Source organism: Pholis gunnellus (assembly GCF_910591455.1).
Source record: "Pholis gunnellus genome assembly, chromosome: 15".
NCBI classification, from domain to species: domain Eukaryota; kingdom Metazoa; phylum Chordata; class Actinopteri; order Perciformes; family Pholidae; genus Pholis; species Pholis gunnellus.
Window position 1 is genome coordinate 19,432,517 of NC_136542.1, and position 23,443 is coordinate 19,455,959.

Below are 23,443 nucleotides of genomic sequence, written 5' to 3' on the forward strand. Positions count from 1 at the left end.
AAGCCAAGGCAACGTTAAAAGGATTTGAAAAGCATCCAGAGGTAAAGACGTGTGTGGTCTGTCTCCTTACCAAGGTTCTACCATGTGTGCTGTCTTTCTCAAAAGTATTTTAAAGGATATGTGTGTTGTAGAAAAGTCCAGACCAATCAAGACATGTTCCATGAAGTTTGTACCTACCTACCTACTTGTCTACTTACCTACCCACCTGTCTTCCTACTTCCTACCTACCTGTCTACTTACCTACCTACCTACCCACTTGTCTTCTTACCTACCTAGCAACCTACCTACCTGTCTATTTACGTACCTTCCTACCTACCTGTCCACCTGTGTTCTTACCTACCTACCTACCTGTTTACTTACCTACATATCTACTTACCTACATGTCTACTTACCCTACTACCTACCTGTCTACTTACCTACCTACCTATCCCCTTGTCTTCTTACCTACCTCCATACTGTCTACCTACCTGTCTACCTACCTACCTACCTACCTGTGTTCTTACCTACCTACCTGTCTACCTACCTACCTACCTACCTGTGTTCTTACCTACCTACCTGTCTAACTATCTACCTGTGAACCAACCAAATCTTAATAAGATGAGATTTAAGAAAGCTTTGCCTAACCATCCCTATGCCTTACCTGCCGGAGGTTGCGGGTCACTTTGACATCATGCCACGAGTTGTCGTTGAACTTCCCATTGACTGGCTCCACGATGGCCTCAAAGGCTCCGGAGCCCAGATTGATAACGAGGGAGACGGCGCCGTCCTTCAGTGCCAGGTTGACGTAATCAGCTGACTTGCCGGTGTGGAGGATAAGGCCGTTGCGCTGCCAGGTCTTGAAGGAGAGCGTAATCTCATCGCTGCTGCTCTGGATGGGGTTCTGGGAGAGATCGTAGCAGAAGTACTCTGAGCCACGGAAAGTGGCTACATTCTCTTCCCTGGCTGTGGTGAGAAGAAAGAAGAGGAAAGGACAGATTCAAATAAAGCCCATATTTAGCAGTAAAAACATAGCAGTTTAGATTTGAATACTTTCCTCAGGCTCATAGCTTAAATTAGATGCAGGAACCAGAGCTCTTCTTAAATCAAATAGATGAAAGTCCAGTGCCCCGTACTAAAAGGTGAGTTAATCATACCGAGGGTATCTAACAACCGCCATTCCACTAAGCAGTCATTCAAACCTGGATATTAACTCTGTAAATCAACCCAGGGTTTCTCAATCTGTCTCCGAGGTTCACATAAAGTTAGCAGTATCTGACCCATCACAAACATGGACAAGTACAAAGAAGTTAAACACAATATTCAGAATGAAAGTAACTGTGTGAATGTTTAAACTAACAGAATTATAATATCCCTGAACATCTAGAGCACGATAGATTTGACTATAATTACATCTGTGTATTCAGTTGGGTTAATGTGTTGATTACAAGTATTTTTTTTATTTATTAGTTTAAACTGTGTTACTTTCAGTCTGAATTATGACTTTCCCTATTTCATATTTGTGTAATATTATCTTATGATCCATGAAGCGAAACCTGATCAGTAGGCGGTGCTTTTATAAGACTTGATCTGTGTCTCCAACACAACCATAACAGCAGGTTCAGTGTTCAGCATAACTGACCATGGCGCTCTACCTTGGTGAGAAGTGAACCAGCGTCGTAGGACTAAAAACACAGAGTTAACCCTGAAGTTATGTCACTAACCCCAAATCCTGCTTCATAGTACAGGCCTCAGGTCAAGACTCAAATCCTGCCAAGGCAAGTATCAAATCAAATCTCAAGTTCTTGAGGGCAAGTCCAAGTCAAGTCACAAGTCATTGTCAAGTCAATTTCAAGTCTGTGAATGCTTTGATTCAAACCACATAACGTAGCAATTAAACATGTTTTTATTTCAATTTCTTTACATAGCTGATACATTATTATTACATTATTAGGCTAATAATTAAATAATCAAGGTGTGTGGCCATTTTGATTGTTTCTGAATTCAACCAGAACATTACTGTAGACATTGAAAGGATAAACAACAGGTTCATAAGGTTAAATAAGGCCAGTAATGGTTATCACCGTTAAAATCCTCGAAAACTGTTAATATTAGTAGTATTAGTAGTAAGTAGAAGGTTAAGCGGTGAACTCAAGCAGAAGGCTAAACTATTAAGAGATGGATTGAAAATGTTGAAAAGTGCCGTTTGTCATGATTTGCCGCTATATAATTTAAATTAAATTTAAAATAACTATGAATCAAGAAATATCACCGTATGATTGAGGGCCGTTCTAAATGACAAATACACAGAGCCACCCTGGCCGAAGAGGAATGCAGGCAATGGGAGAAGTAAAGGGAGCTCGCAGATAGCTATCATCTAACAACATCAAAGGCCTAATCCGCCCAGTAAAATTGCCATTTCCTGTCAAATAGCTTGCTCGTGACACGGTGGTTATGCTTGTGATGAGACAGAGAGAAGCGAAGACGGAAGAAATGATTGTAATCTTGATAAAAGTGATATACAGACGAGAAGCAGGGAAGTGCAGAAAGAAAGAGAAACGGGCCCAGTAGAGCTGAGGGATAACACAGAGAAATGGTCCAGTCAGGACTCGTTATCTGTGAGATCATCTTCAATTAACTCACTGTTGTTTAAGACTGTGGACTCATTCACAACACGATCCATCAGCCACTACGCCACTACGAGGATCTGCATGAGTGCAGCTTCACCCCCCAACACACACACACACACACACACACACAAAGGGTGGGGTGGGGAAATGAAACAAAATGGTCACTGCTTTCATCTCTTTCACACAGACACCTCAGGCATCGTTTCCTCAAAGTAGACTCATCCAACACACAGATCACTGATGATGATGATAATGATGATGAGAGTCGACCTCACAGTCGTACCTGCCCTGCCTTTTCTAGTTATTGCTGACATTGAAAATGAGCAAACATACCTCCTTAAAAGTATGACATAAGAGGGACTATCTGCTCGAGGTCTAAATGTAGAACTGAGTTTGTTTGCCCTCGGTTAATGAGCAGTATAGAAATGTAGATTCCAATCATAAGCCACGTATCTCAGAAAGCACCGCTCACCCAAATTCCCTTGGGAGCACATCCACATTCCCTCTAACCGCACGCTGATATCTTATCTCACTGTTGGTATGACAATCCTCCATTGCAGTTGGTCTTACTCCCGAAACACCTTCAATGATAACAATCAAGTATTAAATAACAGGACTGCATGCTATTCAACAAAGCGCTCTCCCAGACATTTTCCCACCAGCTTTTTTAATGCATTATGAACTGGAAAATACACTGTGTGAGTAAGCTTCAAACTATGATGCTCTAAGTTCCCCTCCAGTGTCAGCTTTGGACGTGTCAGAGATGGCGTGTCAACGTACACTTGTAACATGCATAGTGACTTTTCAGAAATAAACTTCTGTCTTCACAGGAAGTTAGGTTTGGACAAGAAAAACATTTAGTAAGGTTTAGGAAAAAAGCGTGGTTGACTTTAACTTGACTGATAACGACTCACACGATTAGCGACTCATGTGAATCACGTGCCTAACGACGCTAACGACTCACAGACCTAACGATTGACGCAACAAATCAGTTTCACATGGGACAAGAACAGCGGGTCCTGAATGACACTCCTGTGTTTGTTTGACCCATCCATCTCCCCTCCCACTGGCCCTGTGTGGACCATCTCGCACTTATACTCAGTGACTGTGTGTGTAATAATGACACGGGTGGGTTTACATTGGCGGTAGTTGCAAGCCTAGTGAGCTGCTTTTGCTATGTTCACACCAAAAGCAACGCACATTTTCACATCACGCTACTCACGGAAGTTTGACTGTGAGATCATTTGTGTTTATTTGTTCACTCGTGCTAGACACACCGGAGAGGAGGAGGGCCTTACCTCCACGAAGACAATCTTTCATCAATCATGGCCTAAATAACCACAATTGCTGCTTTGTACCTGGGAAAGCAAATGCCGTATTTACAGGGAAGTGGAGAAAGAAAGAGAAACGGGCCCAGTAGAGCTGAGGGATAACACAGAGAAATGGTCCAGTCAGGACTCGTTATCTGTGAGATCATCTTCAATTAACTCACTGTTGTTTAAGACTGTGGACTCATTCACAACACGATCCATCAGCCACTACGCCACTACGAGGATCTGCATGAGTGCAGCTTCACCCCCCCAACACACCTACACACACACACACACACACACACACACACACACACACACACACAAAGGGTGGGGTGGGGAAATGAAACAAAATGGTCACTGCTTTCATCTCTTTCACACAGACACCTCAGGCATCGTTTCCTCAAAGTAGACTCATCCAACACACATAGATCACTGATGATGATGATGAGGGAGTAGAGTATATGCTACAGTGTGTTGTTCTGGAGAATTTCACATTAAGTTAAGACCATGAATTGATGATTATCTCTGCAAGACCTACAGAGAGGTGACCTCACAGTCTTACCCGCCCTGCCTTTTATAGTTATTACTGAGATTGAAAATGAGCAAACATACCTCTATTGCTGCTTTGAACCTTGGAAACCGAACGCCGTATTCACGGTATCTAGCAAGCCACATGTCAGCTTTATGAACCCAAAATAAACAGATTGTTTTTGTAATTTAAAAGCAACAACAGGATAAAAAGGATGCTGAAATAAAATATCTTAATTCATAGTTTGTAAGGTCAAAGCTTTTAAAATGCTTGTTTTCTGGGTGGAGTTTGGATCGATTAGTGCTAGGCTTTGCTAACATTGTACCTGCTCCATCAGCTCACTCACCCAGCTGCAGCCTTTGAGTTTTAAAAGATACAAAATGACATTATGACACACTATCAGGGGGTAGGGAGGGTAGGGTCATTTCATTCTGAAGGAGACAGACACAGATGCAACTGACACTGATTTCCTCATGTGCTCTGTTTTCATTTTACACAATAAATAAATTGAGTTTTTTTTTTCTTCAGATGACATGTGTTGATGACACACTTACAGTTATTGAATCTGTTTCTACAGTAGGAAGTCCTTGTATGTGAATATATTGGTAGGCTGAGGGTTAAAGGCTGGAAGTAAAGCAGGGCCTCTCTCCGGTAAAACACTATCGAGTGATTTTTCACCGGCCTAGTGATTCGTGCAGTCCACTTAGAAGTGATAAGCTATCTACACACTGACTCCTCCTACTCCTGACTTACTCCTCTTGACAAGAGAAACAGTCATGCCACCAGTACTCCTGCTGATGCTGGAGACAAGTGCAATATATTACAGACCTTTTTTGGAAGAGATGTGAGTGAGTATCTTTTGCTTATGCCAAAGAGAAGTATTAAGCTGATCCCAAAAGTAATCTCATCAGTTGTTTAAACCTTTTCTGGGTCAAAAGATGTTGGTTAAGACTAAAAGAAGAACTTTGGAGAGACCAGTGGGTAAGCCATGTCTTCTCATGGAAGATGAATATTGAATATCCAAGGACTGAGGTAAGGTCACCTCAAATTTGAAGAATTCAAGAACATCAGAACCTGACACCTACTTGTAAAAAGGATTTAGATAATTAACTGGCTTGTTTTTGTTTTGTATAATTGTTCTCTATACAGCTGACAATGAGGGGTTAGTCGCCTTCTGCTGGCCAGGCTACATGACAGAAGCCCGCAGTACACTGAACCCTGATCAAAAGGAATCTATGATGAGTCTTAAACACATCTACTGCAAAGGTGGAGGCCCTGGCTTAGGCAATCTGACATGCCGACACGCCATCAAACCTTCTTCAGATGTTGGCTGTTCAGTGGAAGAATGTAGTCTAAATGTTGCGGATGTTGTTGGCTATGACTGTAAAATCTGTGTCCCGGATGTACAGTGTTGTTGTGATCTTTGTAGACAGAACAGAGAAAGTGAATCAGCTGCTTGAGAGCGAAGTAGTGATTCAAGGCCCTTTGACGTCTATGTTGTCACTTGTAAACCCTGCTTAAAAGGCGATTATTTCCAACGTGTCCCTGTTCCTAAGAAATGCGTTGAAGGAGAAGGAGCTGGCTCGACACAGTTACACAGTTAGTCTCTCTGATAAAAATGATCCCCATCAGCTGTAAATCTCCTAATCATAAGCAAGTCAAGTTGTCATTGTTCTTATAAACAGTGCAGAGGATCAGTATTTAGTGTTAATGTTGACTTTGTTTATACTGTGCATGTAACCTAAAAGTGAAATGCTTCAGCTGTCGAACCGAGGGGCGTCTGATTGGTTTGTGCCCGGAAAGAGCAGGTGAGAGCTGGTCAGCTGCTTCAGCCTCCACAGGAGAAGGGAACATATTAAAGTTCCCAAAAGAAAAAAGTCATCTCTGTCCGACCTGCTTGGTGCTCTGGTTTGCTCTTGGTTTCAGAATGTTGCCAACATTGATGCTCCCTCTCATTCTGTCTTTGGCCCTGAAAGTAAGAATGGACAGCGAAGACTCGTGCGTCCCTACTCGTGCAGTTGCTTTTTATGAGAAGCTTTTCAAAAAGGAGAGATGGAGTAGTCGTTCTACAAGGGCCTGCTCGGGGTCACAGTGGAGGCCAATGCAAAGCTGGAGGCCCATCTCTGCTGAGAAGCTGCAGGCGGTGCACACATTTCTCTGTGTTAGATCTCATGTTCGAGATTGACAACTTGGTGTCTTCTGTGCTGTGGCATTGACTAGCGTGTGCGGTACCCCCCATCACACCTACTGGCCAAGACGCAAGTGGTGCTGGTGGAATTTTTCTGGGTCCGTCTGGACTGGATACCGCAAAGCGTGCTGTTACTGACAAAGGAGGAAGGAGGGCAGCGGCTCATTCACCTGGCCAGCAGAGGAGCTGCCTACCGACTAATGTGAATCCATAGGTTCCTCACCGGACCTGCAGACCTCGTCTGGAGACCCATACTAAACCGAGGCGGGAGCTTGGATCTCGCTGAACCTATTTTCCTGATGGACCTGAGTTTTACTATGGACTATTTACTGTGTGGGTGTTGTTCCACAAAAAAAGAGACTATTGGCTATTGAAGGAGCCAGTAGTGAATGGTTCCTGCTTTTTTCAGGCTGAATATCATAAATAGCAAAGCAATGTGTAAACTGTTAAGTAAAGTTAGTTTTTGTTTGGCTGATAAAGGCCAAGTTGAAATTGACAACAGTTTCTACAACAGCCAGAAATGTGGAGGAATTCATTTTCTTTGTATGACCTTTTTAAAAATACATCATCTTTGTTTTTACTATTTCTTTTGAGCAAATAAAGATGTTTTAAAATTGCAAGCAAAGCCAGACTATAGGAAGTTGAGAAGTCTCCCAACTTTATTAGTTCAATGCTACATCAAATGGAATACCCTGGTAAAGTGAAATTAGTGAAATTACAGTTAATAGTCTCTGTACCAATACTTCATCTACATCTCTCCTGTAATCATTGAAGAGTATACGGTATACGTGCACCCTTGTCCAGCTGCCATTGCCCAAATCTACACAAAGTGACCAAAAAGCCACTAAGAGGGTCCACATGAAGCTGTATTCCTGCAGATGCAGTTGTACAATACAGATTTAGTTGCTTCAGGAAAATAGAAAGAAACCGTCTACACTGTCAGAGTCACTATTGATCGATATATACAAATAAGTGATAGAATAGCGCATGGCATGACAGTTTAAGCAGCATACATCTTGATGCTTTTTTGTGCTTTGTTTTTCTTATTGTCAAGATGAAAAGACCAAAACCAACAATGTGTCGGTCTTCCTACTCTGCCAGCCTATTGGTTCCTGGAGAAGTAAATATTTTTAAATAGTTCACAAATATCTAGGTTCAATAATTTCAACAAAACAGTTGTCGACTGTAGTTTTTAAAAGTGCATAATAAGAGATTGGGAGCACTTTGCCTCTCAACGGCTCTCAACATGGCGACGCCTGAGTTGGCGGCTTGTAGCTAACGGTGCGAACGGCGCTAACAGTACAAACTACGGCAAACATGCTAACGGGGCTCACAGTGTTTCCCTGAGTGGGAAACAGAGGGTGGGCAACACGCTTCCACCAGGATGCTGTCGGTCAGAACGGTGTTATCAGCTGTGACTGCGATATGAGCGCAGTGCAGGGCGGCGGCCGTCAGCTAACGAGTGGGGCACGCTCACGTGCACGCACAAAGCAAGAAGAAGCTCTGATAACAGCACACACAGAGGGAGGGAGACTTCGTTCTCTGCTCAGGTAGACATTACTCCTCTATATCTTTACATATATTATAGTTGTTTGATGAGATTAATGCCCTGAATGTTGTATATAAATGTACTATAACAGTTGGATAAAGTGCATTTGTTCATTTGTTGGGGACTATTTAAATGTGACTAATTTGGTGCTCTGGTAGAGAGGCCGTAAAAGGTTGTAGTAGCGAAAATAAACTTGCATTAAGCCAAATCTAGCCTTTGAGAAAACTAAAAAACTGGAACCATCTAACAATATGGAGAGAAATCCAAGTGAGACAGAGAGCAGAGCTGGATCAGTTCCAACACATGCCACATTCAGCAGCTTTGCATTGGATGATGTTCATGTAGATCAATGCAGTCATGTAGCCAGCTTTCTGTATGTATTCACACACACACACACACACACACACACACACACACACACACACACACACACACACACACACACACACACACACACACACACACACACACACCTACACACACACGCACACACACCAAATAAGTTATTACGCGCCCCAGTGAGTGCATTATGATCTCACACCTACTGCATAATGGCTGCTGGGGCTCAGATGGCAAACAAAAAGAAAAGATGCTATGAAGCAAGCAATGTCCACGTACACACTGCTTCCTCGTGCATATGCACTCACAAACAAACACACACAGATCATAAAATGAATGGGAAAATATGAAGTGAAATTTGTAAACTTGTTCCAAATTGATAGTTTATTATAATTTATGAGACTACATTATTATTTTCCTTTTAAGAAAAGTGGTGAACCAAGGTGATTTAATGTAAATTAAATCATATTCAATATAATTATTAATTATTAGTATTAACAAATGAGTTAAGTAATGTATTTAATATTTGCTAATGACACCTGCTTCCCCCCACATTTCTAATTGTAATAGAATATAGCCATTGCACTTCTGAGGCCCAACACTGGCCCTGTGGTTAAGAATAGGTGGACTAAATGAAATTAACTATTTCAATGAAAATTATTTTATTTAATTCAATAAGAAAAATGTTAAGATTTTATGCTAGTTTTCATAATTGCGCTTTGTTGCCATACGGAAACAAATAAACCAAATACCCTCTTTAATATATGGTTGCTGTTTTTCAAATATTATATTATTAAAGAAATCATTTAAATATTAAGTCATGCAATAACTTCACTATAGCACAGTCATGTGAATATAATCTGACAACATAGGCACATGATCACAAAATGCTCGAACATGTTTAAGAAGGCAAAGACACGGTAACTTCTGTGTTGTTTAGTTTGGCTTACTGTGTGGGTGGGGCTCTTTAAATAGCTACATTATTACAATGGCGTTTAGATTATCCACCAGCCATTGTGTGCGTTGTAATGCACATACCAGGGACTGCTACAGGAAAACCGTAATGCATATTTTGTTACATTTCGGCTAATAAGGCAGGTTGCACCCATTCCGTTCAATAACTGTTTGATCTAGTTTGATCCTCTGTGCATCTCTATTGTGAGAAGCTGTGAATGCACAGCCTTTGGATGGAAGATAAATGGAGAGAGGGACTGCGAAGACAGTAATCTGAGTGGAGGCTGGGTGATGGAGGATGGCTGAAGGAGACAGAGGCACAAGGGAAGGGGCTGAAGATAGGGAGTCAGTGAAAATGGTGGTGGTGTTGGGAGGAGGAGGAGGAGGGGGGTGTACAGGAGATAACCATCAGTAATTTCAGCATGCTGGCGGATTTCCATTTGTTTGGTGGCTTGACCAATGATGCGTTGAGATGTCTGCACCTAACGGCGGTGTGTAGCTGAAACAGAAAGGCGGGAGGGGGATGGAGCCACTGAGGCATTAGCTCTGAGGAAGAAAGGGAAGACTTGCTGCCATTTTGATGGTTTGAAGAGAGTGGAGGCTGACACACACACACACACACACACACACACACACACACACACACACACATTCAGGGATAAAGATCGATAAACTGAGTCAGTTATTAGTGTCCATTGATATTGGATGTCAGCAGTGAGAGGGGCCCCGTCCTGCTCCACGGTCTCTTCAGCAAAATAACCAATACTGACACCATCGTTTCATTGTAGGGATGATCCCACATGGAACATGTATAAAATGACCACTAAAGACAAACAACATGGATTAACACACTGCTGGAATGATCTGTACTGTAGAATAGAATATGGACCCTTCATACAGCACTCTACTTGATGGACTGTCGATACATGCCGATCCTGAGCTCTGGAAACTTCCTGACGTCGGGTCGCCAGGTCATTTTGTTGAGGCTTAAGCCCCAGATGTTTAGCCCCAGATGTACATTTAAATGTAAGCCTATGTGAAGCTCAAGAAAAACAAAACATAATATGTTCTCAAATCTGATAAACGTCCCTTCTTCCTACTAAAGTCACGTTAGTGAGAAAAGAAGTTAGAAATGGTGTCTAAAATCACACAGTGACAGAAAAGACCAGTGCTTTAAGTGCTTTCATTACTCTAAACCAGCAGCCTAAATGGTGGCACATGCAGCATTGTTGGTATACATTGTGCATATTAATTATTAAATTGAGGGTACAAATGACTGATTTGTCATGTGAAATACTAATAATAATCCATACAATATTCTGCGGACCATTTATGGAGCGAGCACTTCACACAGCTGCACGTTTCTGCCTCCTTCAGGCCAAATGATACTTTACCTTAATTAGGATTTTAGCTAAATGTTAAATGTAGTGGGAGTTTATAGCAGTTTTAAAGCATTGGTTTTAGGTAAAACTAACATGAAAGGACATGTTTGCACAATAACTACATCATACTTCAGCACGAGTACGGACCCTCATTAGAAAGTCCCAGCACTGATTCATAAGTAACATTGTTGCATTAATGATGAATTAATCATTGCCATGAGCCCTGCACATCTGTGTATATACTGTATGTATGTATGTGTACCGGGATGTTTGTTCAGGTATTCATGGCTTATTTTGGAGCCATCTGTACATGCACATGTATAGCCATTAATAGCTGTTTAAACAGTCCAGCACACTATATCTCAGCACCAGTAAAACATGTTGTGGCTCACCTCTGTACTTGACAATGTTCACATTCTGTTCCGCGTTCCCATTTCAAATACTGCTCCATATTTCCTACGCCATGTTTCATATTCATTTCTTTTTACTTACCTACAATCGCTTTCTTCCAGCACTAGCATTTGTTCTTTTTCTCATTGTCCTTTGCCTCACTTTGGTAAAATGTTCCTAATTTTAATTGTCTTTAAATGTGTTTTTGTTTTTCCTTTTTGTTACACTGGCACAGTCTATGGAGACTTTAACTACTCATTGCAGTGTTAACTGTACTGTTGTGTGGTTGAATGTAAACCTCTACATAGGCCTAAGTCAATCTGTCCTCACAGGCAGTGTGTGTGTGTGTGTGTGTGTGTGTGTGTGTGTGTGTGTGTGTGTGTGTGTGTACGTTCACATGTGCACATCTTCCCACATATGCAGAAGTGAAGGATGACCCCATCTACTCTTACAGGACTCTCTGAGGCATGACAGCGAGGTTGGCTTCATCCCTGGGGGCTTTAATTTACTGCCACATCCCGATCCCCCCCAGCCCCATCCCAAACACACACACACACACACACACACACACACACACACACACACACACACACACACACACACACACACACACACACACACACTCCTTATGGCTATTATCTGGGCTGTTGGAGCCTATTTTGATACCTAATGAAGGGCCACGGTTGCCATTTCTCAGCTGACGGTCACCATGGTTACAGGAGGAGGAGGAGGGAATTAGTGTATTTAAAGGAGAGAAAAGTCAAATGTGACGGGGAGAATGTGAGACGAGAGCTGAATCTGATTTGATGCATCTGTTTTAAGTGCTTGTCCAACTGAAGAGAAATGACGTGTCAACATGTTAATAAAGACTGAGTGTGATAGAAGAGGACGACTGGAAAGATTCACGGGGTTTGAAAAAAAAGAAAAGTTTAACCGGAAAATGTGTTTACTTTAAAGAATGGTTCAGAATTAAAACAACATGGTTGGAGGACATGTCCAATATAAAGGATTTAAGAGACAGAGGTTACCTTTGCTTTTTGCTTGATTTTGAAAATCCTGAACATTCTATTTGGCCTCTGAAGATTGTTTTCTTCTCCTTTGCTCTCTTTCACTCTTCTGTTTTTTCTTTGTCTTTCTTCCTGCCACATTCCCCTCCGCCTGTCTTGTGGTCCCTCCAGCTCCTCTTCCATTGCCAGTCACTGTTTCTTTCTCATTTGTTATCGGCCTCGTCTGATGAACGGTTTGTCCTTTAACTCAAAGACATAATTGCGTTTTGAGAGGGACAGATGGCATGAAGGGCCAGATTAATCACAACACTAAACTCATTTCTGAAGGACAGTTGTAAGGTGGTGGGCAATGATTCCACACACTGTCTCCGAGCAGAAGTGTACGTCTCCAACAATGAGATGTGGCAGGGCTAATACTGCATGAACACTGTGGCCTAATGAGAGGACACTCAGGTCGGTATGATGAGACGCCTGTCAGCCTCCACAGAAAACTGTAGCCTCCTCTGAACAGCAGACGCTGACAGTGTGTGTGTGTGTGTGTGTGTGTGTGTGTGTGTGTGTGTGTGTGTGTGTGTGTGTGGTCTGTCTGGGTTTTGGGGTTCTTGATTATTGTGGCAGGATTTCAAATAAAGTAATGTGTTCTTTATCTTTAACTTCCTATTTATTCATTCTATAGTGTAACTTCCCCACTTTGATGGACTTACTGTCAGACAACACATGAGACAAGAATTACACCCTCACCCCCCTGCTGCTGGGAGACGACTGCACGTTTGGTAAATGGACTTGTGTAGCGTACCTTTCTCGTCTTCCGACCACTCAAAGCACTTTAACACTACATGTCATCATTCACCCGTTCACACCCATTCATACACTGATTGCAGGAGCGACCGTGCAAAGTGCCACCTGCACATCACGACTTTCACTATCTAGTGGAGCCGGGGATCGAACCGCGGATCCTTTGATTGAAGGGACCCAGCTTGCTGATCCGCTGATCTGTAACCAGTATAACGTTATGTGCAAACTTTGGAATTAGCAAACGATTTGGCCGGAGCCATCTTGACTTTTTGCAACCGGTGAACGGAAGTGACCATATTTAAAAATTCAGAGGAGTGACGTAGAGACGCCGTAAACGACTCTGGTAGCGGCAGCGACCTGTCAATCACAGTAAGCACGCCCTAAAGCAGACTCTACTTTAGACTTCCAAACAATTTCACTTCTTTTTGCAACCAGAGGAGCCGCCCCCTACTGGTCAGTAGAGAGAATGCACGTTTTAAGACACTTCTGCATTGGCTTCACTCAGCAGAACTGGAGGTTGTCGCCTGGTTCGAAGCGAGCTGAGCTAATGCTAGAAGGTGAAATGAAAATATTGTGCGATAAGGTGTCCTGCACAAACCCGTCATTCTTAAATAGCCAAGCTACCATCTAAAGTGAGCGTGATTTTTTTTTTTTACTTGACCAGATTTTAACAAACGGCAGCCCACAAAACCAAGTCGTGGTCAGTTGACGAGGTGCAGACGTTCCCGTGTTTGGCTGCCGATGAACGGATCCAGTGAGAGCTCTGTCTTATTGAAGATGGTGACATGGCAGTCGCTTTAATAATATACTATCTGCAGGGGAAATGAAATCTAGAAATGTACAAACGGTGAGTTGTACCGAACTATGCAGTGGAACTGAGGCATTAGACAAAACACTTTTCACAAACGATGGTGATGAACCGTTGCCAAAAACACAACTGCATTCCACTGCAAGCACTTGCCTTTTTACAACCTTGTTTATCCACATACATGTAAGCCTTTGTGTCAACATGAAGCTGACAGACAGGGACATATGATGGGTTGAAGGAAATAGTAAGTGATTTTGGATCACAGCGGGGAAGCCAATCCCTCACACACACCCGCGGGCTGCACACACACACACACGCACACACAATAGGCCTCTGCAGGCCTTCCTGAGGCTAAGTGGCGTTAACCTCTTTCTCTCTTGGGACCCAGACAAAAGCCCCAGAGGAGCGCAAATAATCACCTCTCTATCTGCCCCCTCCCCCACAACACACCAGCCCCAGCCCTCATGTCTGGGCTCTAAAAAGACAGCATCATTCCACAAAATGTCACCAAAACCAAAAATTAGCCCATACATTTTTGTGAAGCAAGCAAAAATCAGAAAATTACCTACTGTGGGAATACATTTGATGAAAACAGCTTTTCTCACACCAAATATGGTGAAATATGGTTAGTTATTGTTAGTCAGTCTTTGGTTTGTTAGGATTTAAAAGTCACATGTGAAACCCAAAGGCAGGCACACGAGAGACTTGGAGAGTTGGCTCTATAGCGTGAACACAGATCATCCTCTTCTCCAACCACAATCAGAATCACATTTATTTGCCAGAAGTATGTGAAATCAGAAAAGGAAGTTGGCTCTGTTTTTTTCTCTTTTGCATCTCCCTTGATGTACTTACACAGAAATAGAAATAAGAAGAATAGAGAAGACTGTCATGTACACGAGTAGAGTTCACGTAAATATCATATTCTTATAATTAAAAAGCAACAATAACCAACGGTAAAATAAAAAATAAAACGTCTTTATACAGGCCGAGGGCTCTGTAAGTTGTAAACAATACAAATAGTGAAAAGGAATAAATACTGAGTTGATATACTGTACATGCCTGAATGATTACGAACAGATGTCTACAGTATATGCAGCCTGTAGCATTTATATTGACAGTGACAGATGATATTCAGATATTATGAACTGTAAAATGATAATATATACCAGCAGCAGTGGGTATGTAGGTGTTAAAGTGTTATTGACAGTGTCTGACTGATGTTAGTGTTCTTCAGACTGATGGTCCGCAGGAAGAATACAGTGTTCAGCCACAGAATCACAGTGTGAGTGTGTGATACCCACACTATATGGTAGTATAGCATGGTAGTCTGGCTGATATATGAAGCATACTGTGTGTGTGCGTGTGTGTGTGTGTGTGTGAGTGAGTGAGAGAGTGTGGCAGGCAACTGAACAGCTGAGGTTGGGGGAGGTATTGAAGTGGGAGTCATTGGTGTGTAACGGCACACATGCCCAACCTTGATTGGCTTGGTTTTCACCCCCGCCCCTCCGCCAGCATAATTTTTCCCACAATTCTCTTTATTCCTCTTGAAACAATGCTTTCATTTCCACTCCTCTGTTTTCCTCTTCCGGTGTGAGGGTCCTGGGACAGAGGATGTCATATGTGTACAGATTGTAAAGCCCTCTGAGGCTAATTTGTGATTTTGGGCTACAAAAAATAAATTGAATAGAATTGAATTTCATTGAAAAAGGAGTCAAACACACATTTAAATTGTAGATGTAAGACAGATGATGATAGACGTATCTATTTATAGGTCTGCATCTATCTACATAATTAAGTATGTATCATTGCAGCTTAAAGTTACATTTAAAATAAGCAGCCGGAGAAGGTTATATTTACTTGAAATCTGTTGTGAATAAAATACGGACTCATACAGATTTATAGTAAAGCAATCCTGCAATAAAGATAAAAGTGAAAGAGGTGGGGAGGCAGAGAAAAGAAAATACTGTGTAGGAGCAGGAGGGGTGAGGGTGAGGGGGGTGAGGGCGCAGAGTCTGGTGGGAGAGAGATAACAGCCGAGTTGTCATGTGAGAGGCGTGTCACAGTGAGCGAGTGGCCGACAGAGATAGGACCAGGGCCCACCACAATAATCTGCTCTACAAACACACACACTCAAATCCACAAAAACACACGTTATCAATGATCAAATTTACTCAGGCGAGGTGCTCATCAAAACCTGTATGCTCAGTAAACCTCCACTATAAATCCCACAAAGTACCTGTGTGTGTCGGCATATATGTTTGTATGGAAGTTAGTGCAGGTAAATGGTGAATGTACTGCCCCTGCAGAGCACTTCTCTACCTTAACGGAGACATTTGGCATCTCGCAGTTCTCAATTCATCCACACACTCACACTGATGGCTCTGGCCCGTCCATCGGGAGCCATTTAAGGTGCAGGGCCTTGCTCAAGGACACTTGGACATGTGGACAAGAGGAACCAGGGGACAAACCACTGAGCTGTGAAATTAATGGACATCCCACTCTACCCCCTGAGCCACAGTCCAGGTACTTGCAGTATGAGGAGAACACAGGGGAGCTACACTGCTTTATTATAATGGCTGCTTCTTATCAACATGTTGGTACTTTTAGACACATGCAGGTCTGTGATTTTACAGGTGTGTACTTGTGACGGCTGGACTGCCAAGTGTCCACATCCACAATTCATCATGTCAGCCAGGGGCTTCAAGTGACCTTTCTGCTGACTTCCTCACAGTCCGCTATGGAAGATGACGCGATTCCCCTGAGTTTGTTTGAAAGAGTATTCCTAATTATACGTATATACTAGTGTTGTACCTGTTAAAGACATGCCTGGAACGGGCTGACTGCTGGGCCTGTGGTGTTGCTACTTTCTTGAAAACTGCTCAAACGCTCCCTTGAGTCGTGAGCATAGCAGGTCGTGAACGTAGCAGATCTATTAATTTCCTTGCTTTGAGGTTACCAGTTGTAACATTAGTATATCCAGGATTTAGCAGAACAGTGAACTGCCCGCTGCAGACGACATGCAAAGCCCTGAAGCTCCGCCCCCATTTCTGCACAGAGCGCCGTTCTCTTGTGTGCAAATTCCACCTTCCAACTTCGACAAAGTACGTTCTTGGGTCCCCAGCAATACACTCACCAAGTGTGAAGTAGATGCGAAGGACAGACAGACATTCATTGTTTTATAGTTAGATAATATATTTCAGTAAAAGTATTTATCATGGGTTATTTTTTGTTGGAAAACATGTGTCTTCGTTCTCAACATATTTTAGATTTAAAGATTGGAAATTACTGCTCCCCTTGAATGTACTCAGCCTACCGGGGAAGGCTTATGCCAGGGTGCTGGAAAGGAGGCTCCGACCGTTTGTCGAACCTCGGATTCAGGAGGAGCAGTGCGGATTCCGTCCCGGCCGTGGAACAGTGGACCAGCTCTTTACCCTCGCAAGACTACTGGAGGGGTTCTGGGAGTTTGCCCAACCAGTCTACATGTGCTTTGTAGACTTGGAGAAGGCTTTCGACCCGGTCCCTCGGGGGTTCTTGTGGGGGGTGCTGCGGGAGTATGGGATGAGTACGTGCAGGAGTATGACCCGTTACAACGGGCGATCCGGTCTCTGTACGACTGCAGTAGGAGCTGTGTCCGCATTCTCGGCAATAAGTCAGACACGTTCCCGGTGGGTGTTTGCCTCAACCAGGGCTGCCCTTTGTCACCGGTCCTGTTCGTGACTTTCATGGACAGGATATCTAGGCGCAGCCGGGGGGTGTATAACGTCAGGTTCGGGGGTCTCGGGATCACCTCTCTGCTGTTTGCAGATGATGTGGTCCTGTTGGCCTCCTCGGATCATGACCTCCAGCATTCATTGGGGCGGTTTGCAGCCGAGTGTGAAGCGGCGGGGATGAGAGTTAGCACCTCCAAATCTGAGGCCATGGTGCTCTGCCGGAAACCGGTGGATTGCTCCCTCCAGGTGGGGATGGAGTGCCTACCTCAAGCGAAGGAGTTCAAGTATCTCGGGGTCTTGTTCACGAGTGAGTGTAAGATGGAGCGGGAGATCGACAGGCGGATCGGTGCGGCTGCAGCAGTAAAGCAGGCACTGCACCGGACCGTCTTGGTGAAGAGAGAGCTGAGCCGGAAGGCAAAGCTCTCAATTTACTGGTCGGTCTACGTTCCTACCCTCACCTATGGTCACGAACTGTGGGTCATGACCGAAAGGACAAGGTCGCGGGTACAAGCGGCCAAAATGAGTTTCCTCCGTAGGGTGGCCGGGCTCAGCCTTAGAGATAGGGTAAGGAGCTCGGACATCAGGAGGGAACTTGGAGTCGAGCCGCTACTCCTTCGCGTCGAAAGGAGTCAGCTGAGGTGGTTCGGGCATCTAATTAGGATGCCTCCTGGACGCCTCCAACTGGAGGTTTTCCAGGCACGTCCAACTGGGAGGAGACCCCGGGGAAGACCCAGAACACGCTGGAGGGATTATATCTCCCAGCTGGCCTGGGAACGCCTCGGGATCCCCCAGTATGAGCTGGAAAATGTTGCGGGCGAGAAGGAAGTCTGGGTCAGCCTGCTTGGCCTGCTCCCACCACGAAATGTTGTCTGCTATTGCTGCGGTTCCAGAGCTTTTAACAGCATCTCAAAGTCTGAAAGAGTTTCTTTTAATCAGACAGCATCAGCTGTCCATGAAGACCAGGTCAAGGAGGACATTCCCATCTGACACCAGAGACCATCTTTGAACAAAGACAGAGGTTACCACCTCCACTCACATACAACCAAATTTCCATCTTTGGGAAACATGATGAGATGAACCAAATCCCCCCATGCGGCATCATGACACGCAGGTAACGTCGTCTGCACAGTGTCGACTCCTGCCACTGCTCCCTGACGGCGGGCCTTGACACTAGATGAAGCCACTGATACAGTCCAAAGAGTTCCCACTCGACCTGACACTGCATGTCATATACGATGGAAATTGTGAGTCCAGAATAAACATCAAACTACAAATGTTGGAATTTGTGGAAGTAACTGACGGGGCAGAATGTCCAGAGCCATACCATTGCAGCCCACACAGCTGCAGCGTTCTCTCTCAATACTGGATCAATTTCAGAAATTGTTGTCCCTTACATAAACATGGGAAATAGGGTCTTGGTTTCCCTTTAATATTGTAATACTCCATTCATGGGAAAACTAATGTTGCTTTGTTCATTGGTAAACCATTCTATCTGACAGATTTTACTATACTCAACTGTTTTGTTTTTTTCACCACAATCAAAGAATGAGCCAGTGTCGTGTTGTAGGCTAGTCTTTACTGACACATTCAGCCTCAGGGCACGTTTTGTGAATACACAATATGACATGTGTCAGAGCATTAGTCACGAGTAATGAGTTACTTCCAAACCGTTCCAGTGTCAGTGTAAAGATCCAGGCTGTGGAATATAAAGCTGGTTTACCTCTGAACTACTGAAAAAGAGAATCCTACTAATGTTAATTTGAACATGGTGCAGTTGCTGGCTCTGCCCTGGGCTCTGCATGTGGTTATGTCTCACCTCTAGCCTCACTTTGCATCATGTCAGTGTGAAAACAGCCTGAAGCAGCAACTATCAAGGTCTAAAGAAAATGCTCCAAAAAGCGTTGGTCACAGGGTAAAAAGACACTAGCTTTAAGCACCGTCCACGGCCGACCAACCAGACCTGCCGGACCAAACGCCACCAAACTGCCCCAGAGAGGAGGTGGAAGAGAGCCGAGATGGCAGCTAAGCTAACCCAGCTAGGACCTAAGACTACTCCACTAGCCAGCCTACTGTCTGATGTTCAGTCACAGGAAAATAAGATGGCTGAAAGCAGCGGGAGGTCGGTGACTGTTGAGCCCACATCTTCACAGAGACCTGGATCCATCGTGGTCCAGGATCAAGCTGCACTTGACGGGCGGACAGCAGGACAGAGAGCAGGACTCTGGTGGACCAGAGGAGGAGGACTCTGTGTTTACATCAGGATGCTTGGTGCTCAAACACGGTCAGAGTTGATGGACAATGTTTACGTCATGTTGACTTTTTAATGTGAAGATGTCGTCCATATTATCTGATAAGAGAATTGTTTTTTTGTTGCTGCTGTTTACATTCCTTGTGATGCAAATTCTAAAAAATGTACTACAGGAAAGTACTACTGTTTATGATCCTTGAATCCTTGAACTAATCTATGAATAACACATTATCTAACTGCAGATGAACAGACGCAGTGCACTTTGTTCATCCATGTGACTCATTCACATTGAAGCCATGTCCATGCTCACAAATAAGATCACAGCGCTATCAGAAAAAATTCTATTAGAAGTCAGCAAACAGTGCTGCCAGACATGGGGAGTCTATCCATCACTCGCCTACCTCCTCAAATGTTGTTATTGTACCGCGGAGAGTGCAGAAATCTCAGCCTGTTAGGGAAGCCTATGTAGGAAGAAGATACTGCCAATGAGGAAAGCGAGGAAACATGAGGGCATTAGATGAGCCATTTGTTTTTATCCCTCTGAAGCAATGAAGAAATATGCAGCATGTTTTCAGCAGCAGCTGTTTTTATAACAAAAAAATTGCGCAGATGGTAAATCTAAAAACCTACTAGTATCACCAAGAGGCTGCTACATTGATTATGATGAATAGTAGATGGACTTGGATTTATAGAGCGGCTTTTTAGTCAACACTCAAAGCACTTTACACTTCATGTCAACATTCACACATTCTTACACTGATGGCAGAGGCTGCCATACAAGGTGCCACCTGCTCATCAGGATCTGATCTAAATGTTACTTCACACACACTCGCGCACTGATGGCACTTCACGAGCAACTTGGGGTTCAGTATTTTTTTTGAATGACATACAGATAGGCAGATAGTGGTGCATACAGGTTAACAAAAATGGATACATAGAAATGAAGGGGCGGAGGGTGTTTCAAGGTTACAATGTTTATATTTACTGTAGCGACAAAGTTGCACAACAAAATTTAGATTGTAGTCCCAATTTGCTACATAAAAAAGAAAACAAAATAGAAAAATATACATACTGTATATGGAGGGTGGAGGATGAATTAAGGAGTGTCACAGCCAGAGGAAAGAAGCTGTTTTGAAGGCTGGTGGTTCAGCAGCTGATTCTTCTGCATCTCTTTCCAGCAGGCAGCAGGTGAACAGGTGTCTGGGTGGGTTTTGTCTTTTAATATCCCTTCAGCTCTTCTCAGGCTCCTCTTCTCACCGATATCACTGATGCTCAGCAGATGGTGCCAACGATGTTCTGGGTGGTTTTAATCGCCCGCTGTAGAGCCTCTTGTCCTGTACCGTACACATCCCATACCAGTTTGTAGTGTTGGCAGACAGGATACTTTCTGTTGATCCTCTGTACAAGTTGACAAAAACCTGGCATGCAAATGTTGCCTTCCTAAATTTCCTGTAGAAATAGAGCCGTTTGTAATCCGGCCAATGACGGTAGTGTCCTCTGCTAACTTCACAACAGAGTTGTCTTTATGTTTGAGGTAGCAGTCGTGGGTGTACAGTGTGAACAGGAAGGGGTTGTGCACACAGCCCTGGGGGGCTCCAGTGTTCAACACTAGAGTGGAGGAGGTGCTGGAGTCTCTTTGTGAGGAAGTGCTCATAAACAGTTGCAGAGTGAGGTATAAGTCCTAAGTGCTAAGTTTACCATCAGTTTTATGTGGGAGATTGAATTCATGTCCCATTAATGCACATTACTAACTTTGCTTCTTCCCAGGAGTCTTTGTGTTTTCTCTCCACACAGGTTTTCATAGATTGTGGTTCTACCTGGACCCTGGTCCTGCCTCCTGCCCCAACACCACTATTACGCATAGCATTACTGCTTTTATTATCAATATTAATCTACTATAGCCACTGCTGCTGTTACTATTAGTAGTCGTCATTTTTCCATCATTATTCTGCTTACTACTCTCATTACATAAATCATTGTTGTCATATGCAGACTTCACAGCTGAGTCTTTGTTGAGGAGATCAAAGTGAGCATAAAAGGTGCAACATGGCCTCACACATGATGGGGGTACTCCTGCCTTTATAGGCTGTGACATTATGGATCTCCTGCCACGTATCTTTAGTGTTGTTGGTGTTGAGGTCTCTCCAGTCTCTCTTGACGCCTCTCTCCTTGATTTCAGCTTTCAGTCTTGCTCTGGCGATGCTGTATGCTTTCTTGTCACCTGACTGAAAGGCAAGTTTTTGGGGGCTTTTGATGGTGCCATCACCTCCCCACTCATCAAGGCTTTCTAGACATTTAATTGTCTTTGTGATCACTACATCTTTAACACATTTGCTGATGTCACTGTTGATGTATATTCTTCCAGATTGATGTCATTCTCCTGGGTGGCGGCATCCCTGAAAATCTGCCACTCTGTACATTCAAAACGGTCCTTTAGAGCAGCTGTAGCTTTATCCGTCCACCCTTTAACTGTTTTTTTCTGATGGTTTAGCCCGTTTAATTAGCTGGGCGTATGTAGGCAGAATGCAAAGGGAAATATGATCTGATTGTCCAAAGTGGGGGCGGGGGAGGGCTTTGTAGCTGCCAGGAATATTTGTGTTAACATGGCCAGTGTATTGTTTCCTCTGGTGGAGATTTAGGTCAAACGGATCTGAGGTTTGTTTGACCAGCTAAAATAAAAATACCATCTGGTTATTTCGTCATTTGTCTGCTGATGAAGTCATACAATACCTGGAGTGCATTTTTTTGAATTTGCATCGGGAGGAATGTAAACAGCAGCAACAAAAAACACTAGTGACTTCTCTGGGCACATAATATGGACGGCATCTTAAAATTATAGAATTAGACATCAAGAGAACATTGTCCATCGACTTTGACTACGTTTGAGCACCAAGCATCATTGATATAAACACAGTCTCTCTTCTTACCGGAGTCTTGTGTTCTATCTGCACGGTATACAGTCCACCGTCAAGTGCAATGGCTTGATCCGGGATGTTGTGATGAAGCCAGGTGTCTGTACCGATGTGTGCACAACAGTCTCTGATCTCCCGTTGCTGAGTCTTCTTTCATCCATATTATTTTCTAGCGAACGGACATTCAGTAGGAGCAGGCTGGGTAGTGGAATAACCTCAGGTCCAAGCTGTTTGGTCTTTTTCCCGGCTCTCTTCCCCCTTTTTCTGGGTCGATTACACCGCCTCCGATGGTGTTTTGATGGCCAGTCTGGCTGAGTAGTCAGAAGATTTTGTGGGCGATTATCGTCCCAAAAGCAGCTGCCCTTAATCAAATCCTCGTACTTTCTTTCCCGATGTTGATGAGTGTATTTTTGTCATAAACATAGCGAAGTATGTGGGAGCTACCAGCCGCCGCTGTTTTTCCAATAGAATTTTGTTATGAGTGTGTCTACAGCGTTAAACCATTTGACTGTAGGTTGGACTGTATCATTGTGAATAGGTAATTCATTTTTGGTATTATCATCAAATTTGCAATATAGATTCGGCCTATGCTGCATCGTGGTAGTATCAACCTGCGGTTTAAGTCATCGTCTATAGTTTCTAATAATGCAGTGAAGTTGAGATGGAATCATTCTGACAATATTAGGAACATTTTTATACATAGATATTATAAA

At 43.5% G+C, this 23,443-nt stretch overlaps 1 protein-coding gene across 1 annotated transcript in view; it reads right to left on the bottom strand.

The window, feature by feature from the left end:
• The window catches only part of nrxn3a (neurexin 3a), a gene marked incomplete at both ends in the record, with an annotated part of 134,836 nt that overhangs the window by 78,294 nt on the left and 33,099 nt on the right, over positions 1-23,443 (bottom strand). Inside the window, one exon of the mRNA XM_079174961.1 lies at positions 641-942. Coding sequence (XP_079031087.1) covers positions 641-942 — 302 coding nt within the window. The remainder of the gene's footprint in view (positions 1-640; positions 943-23,443) is intronic.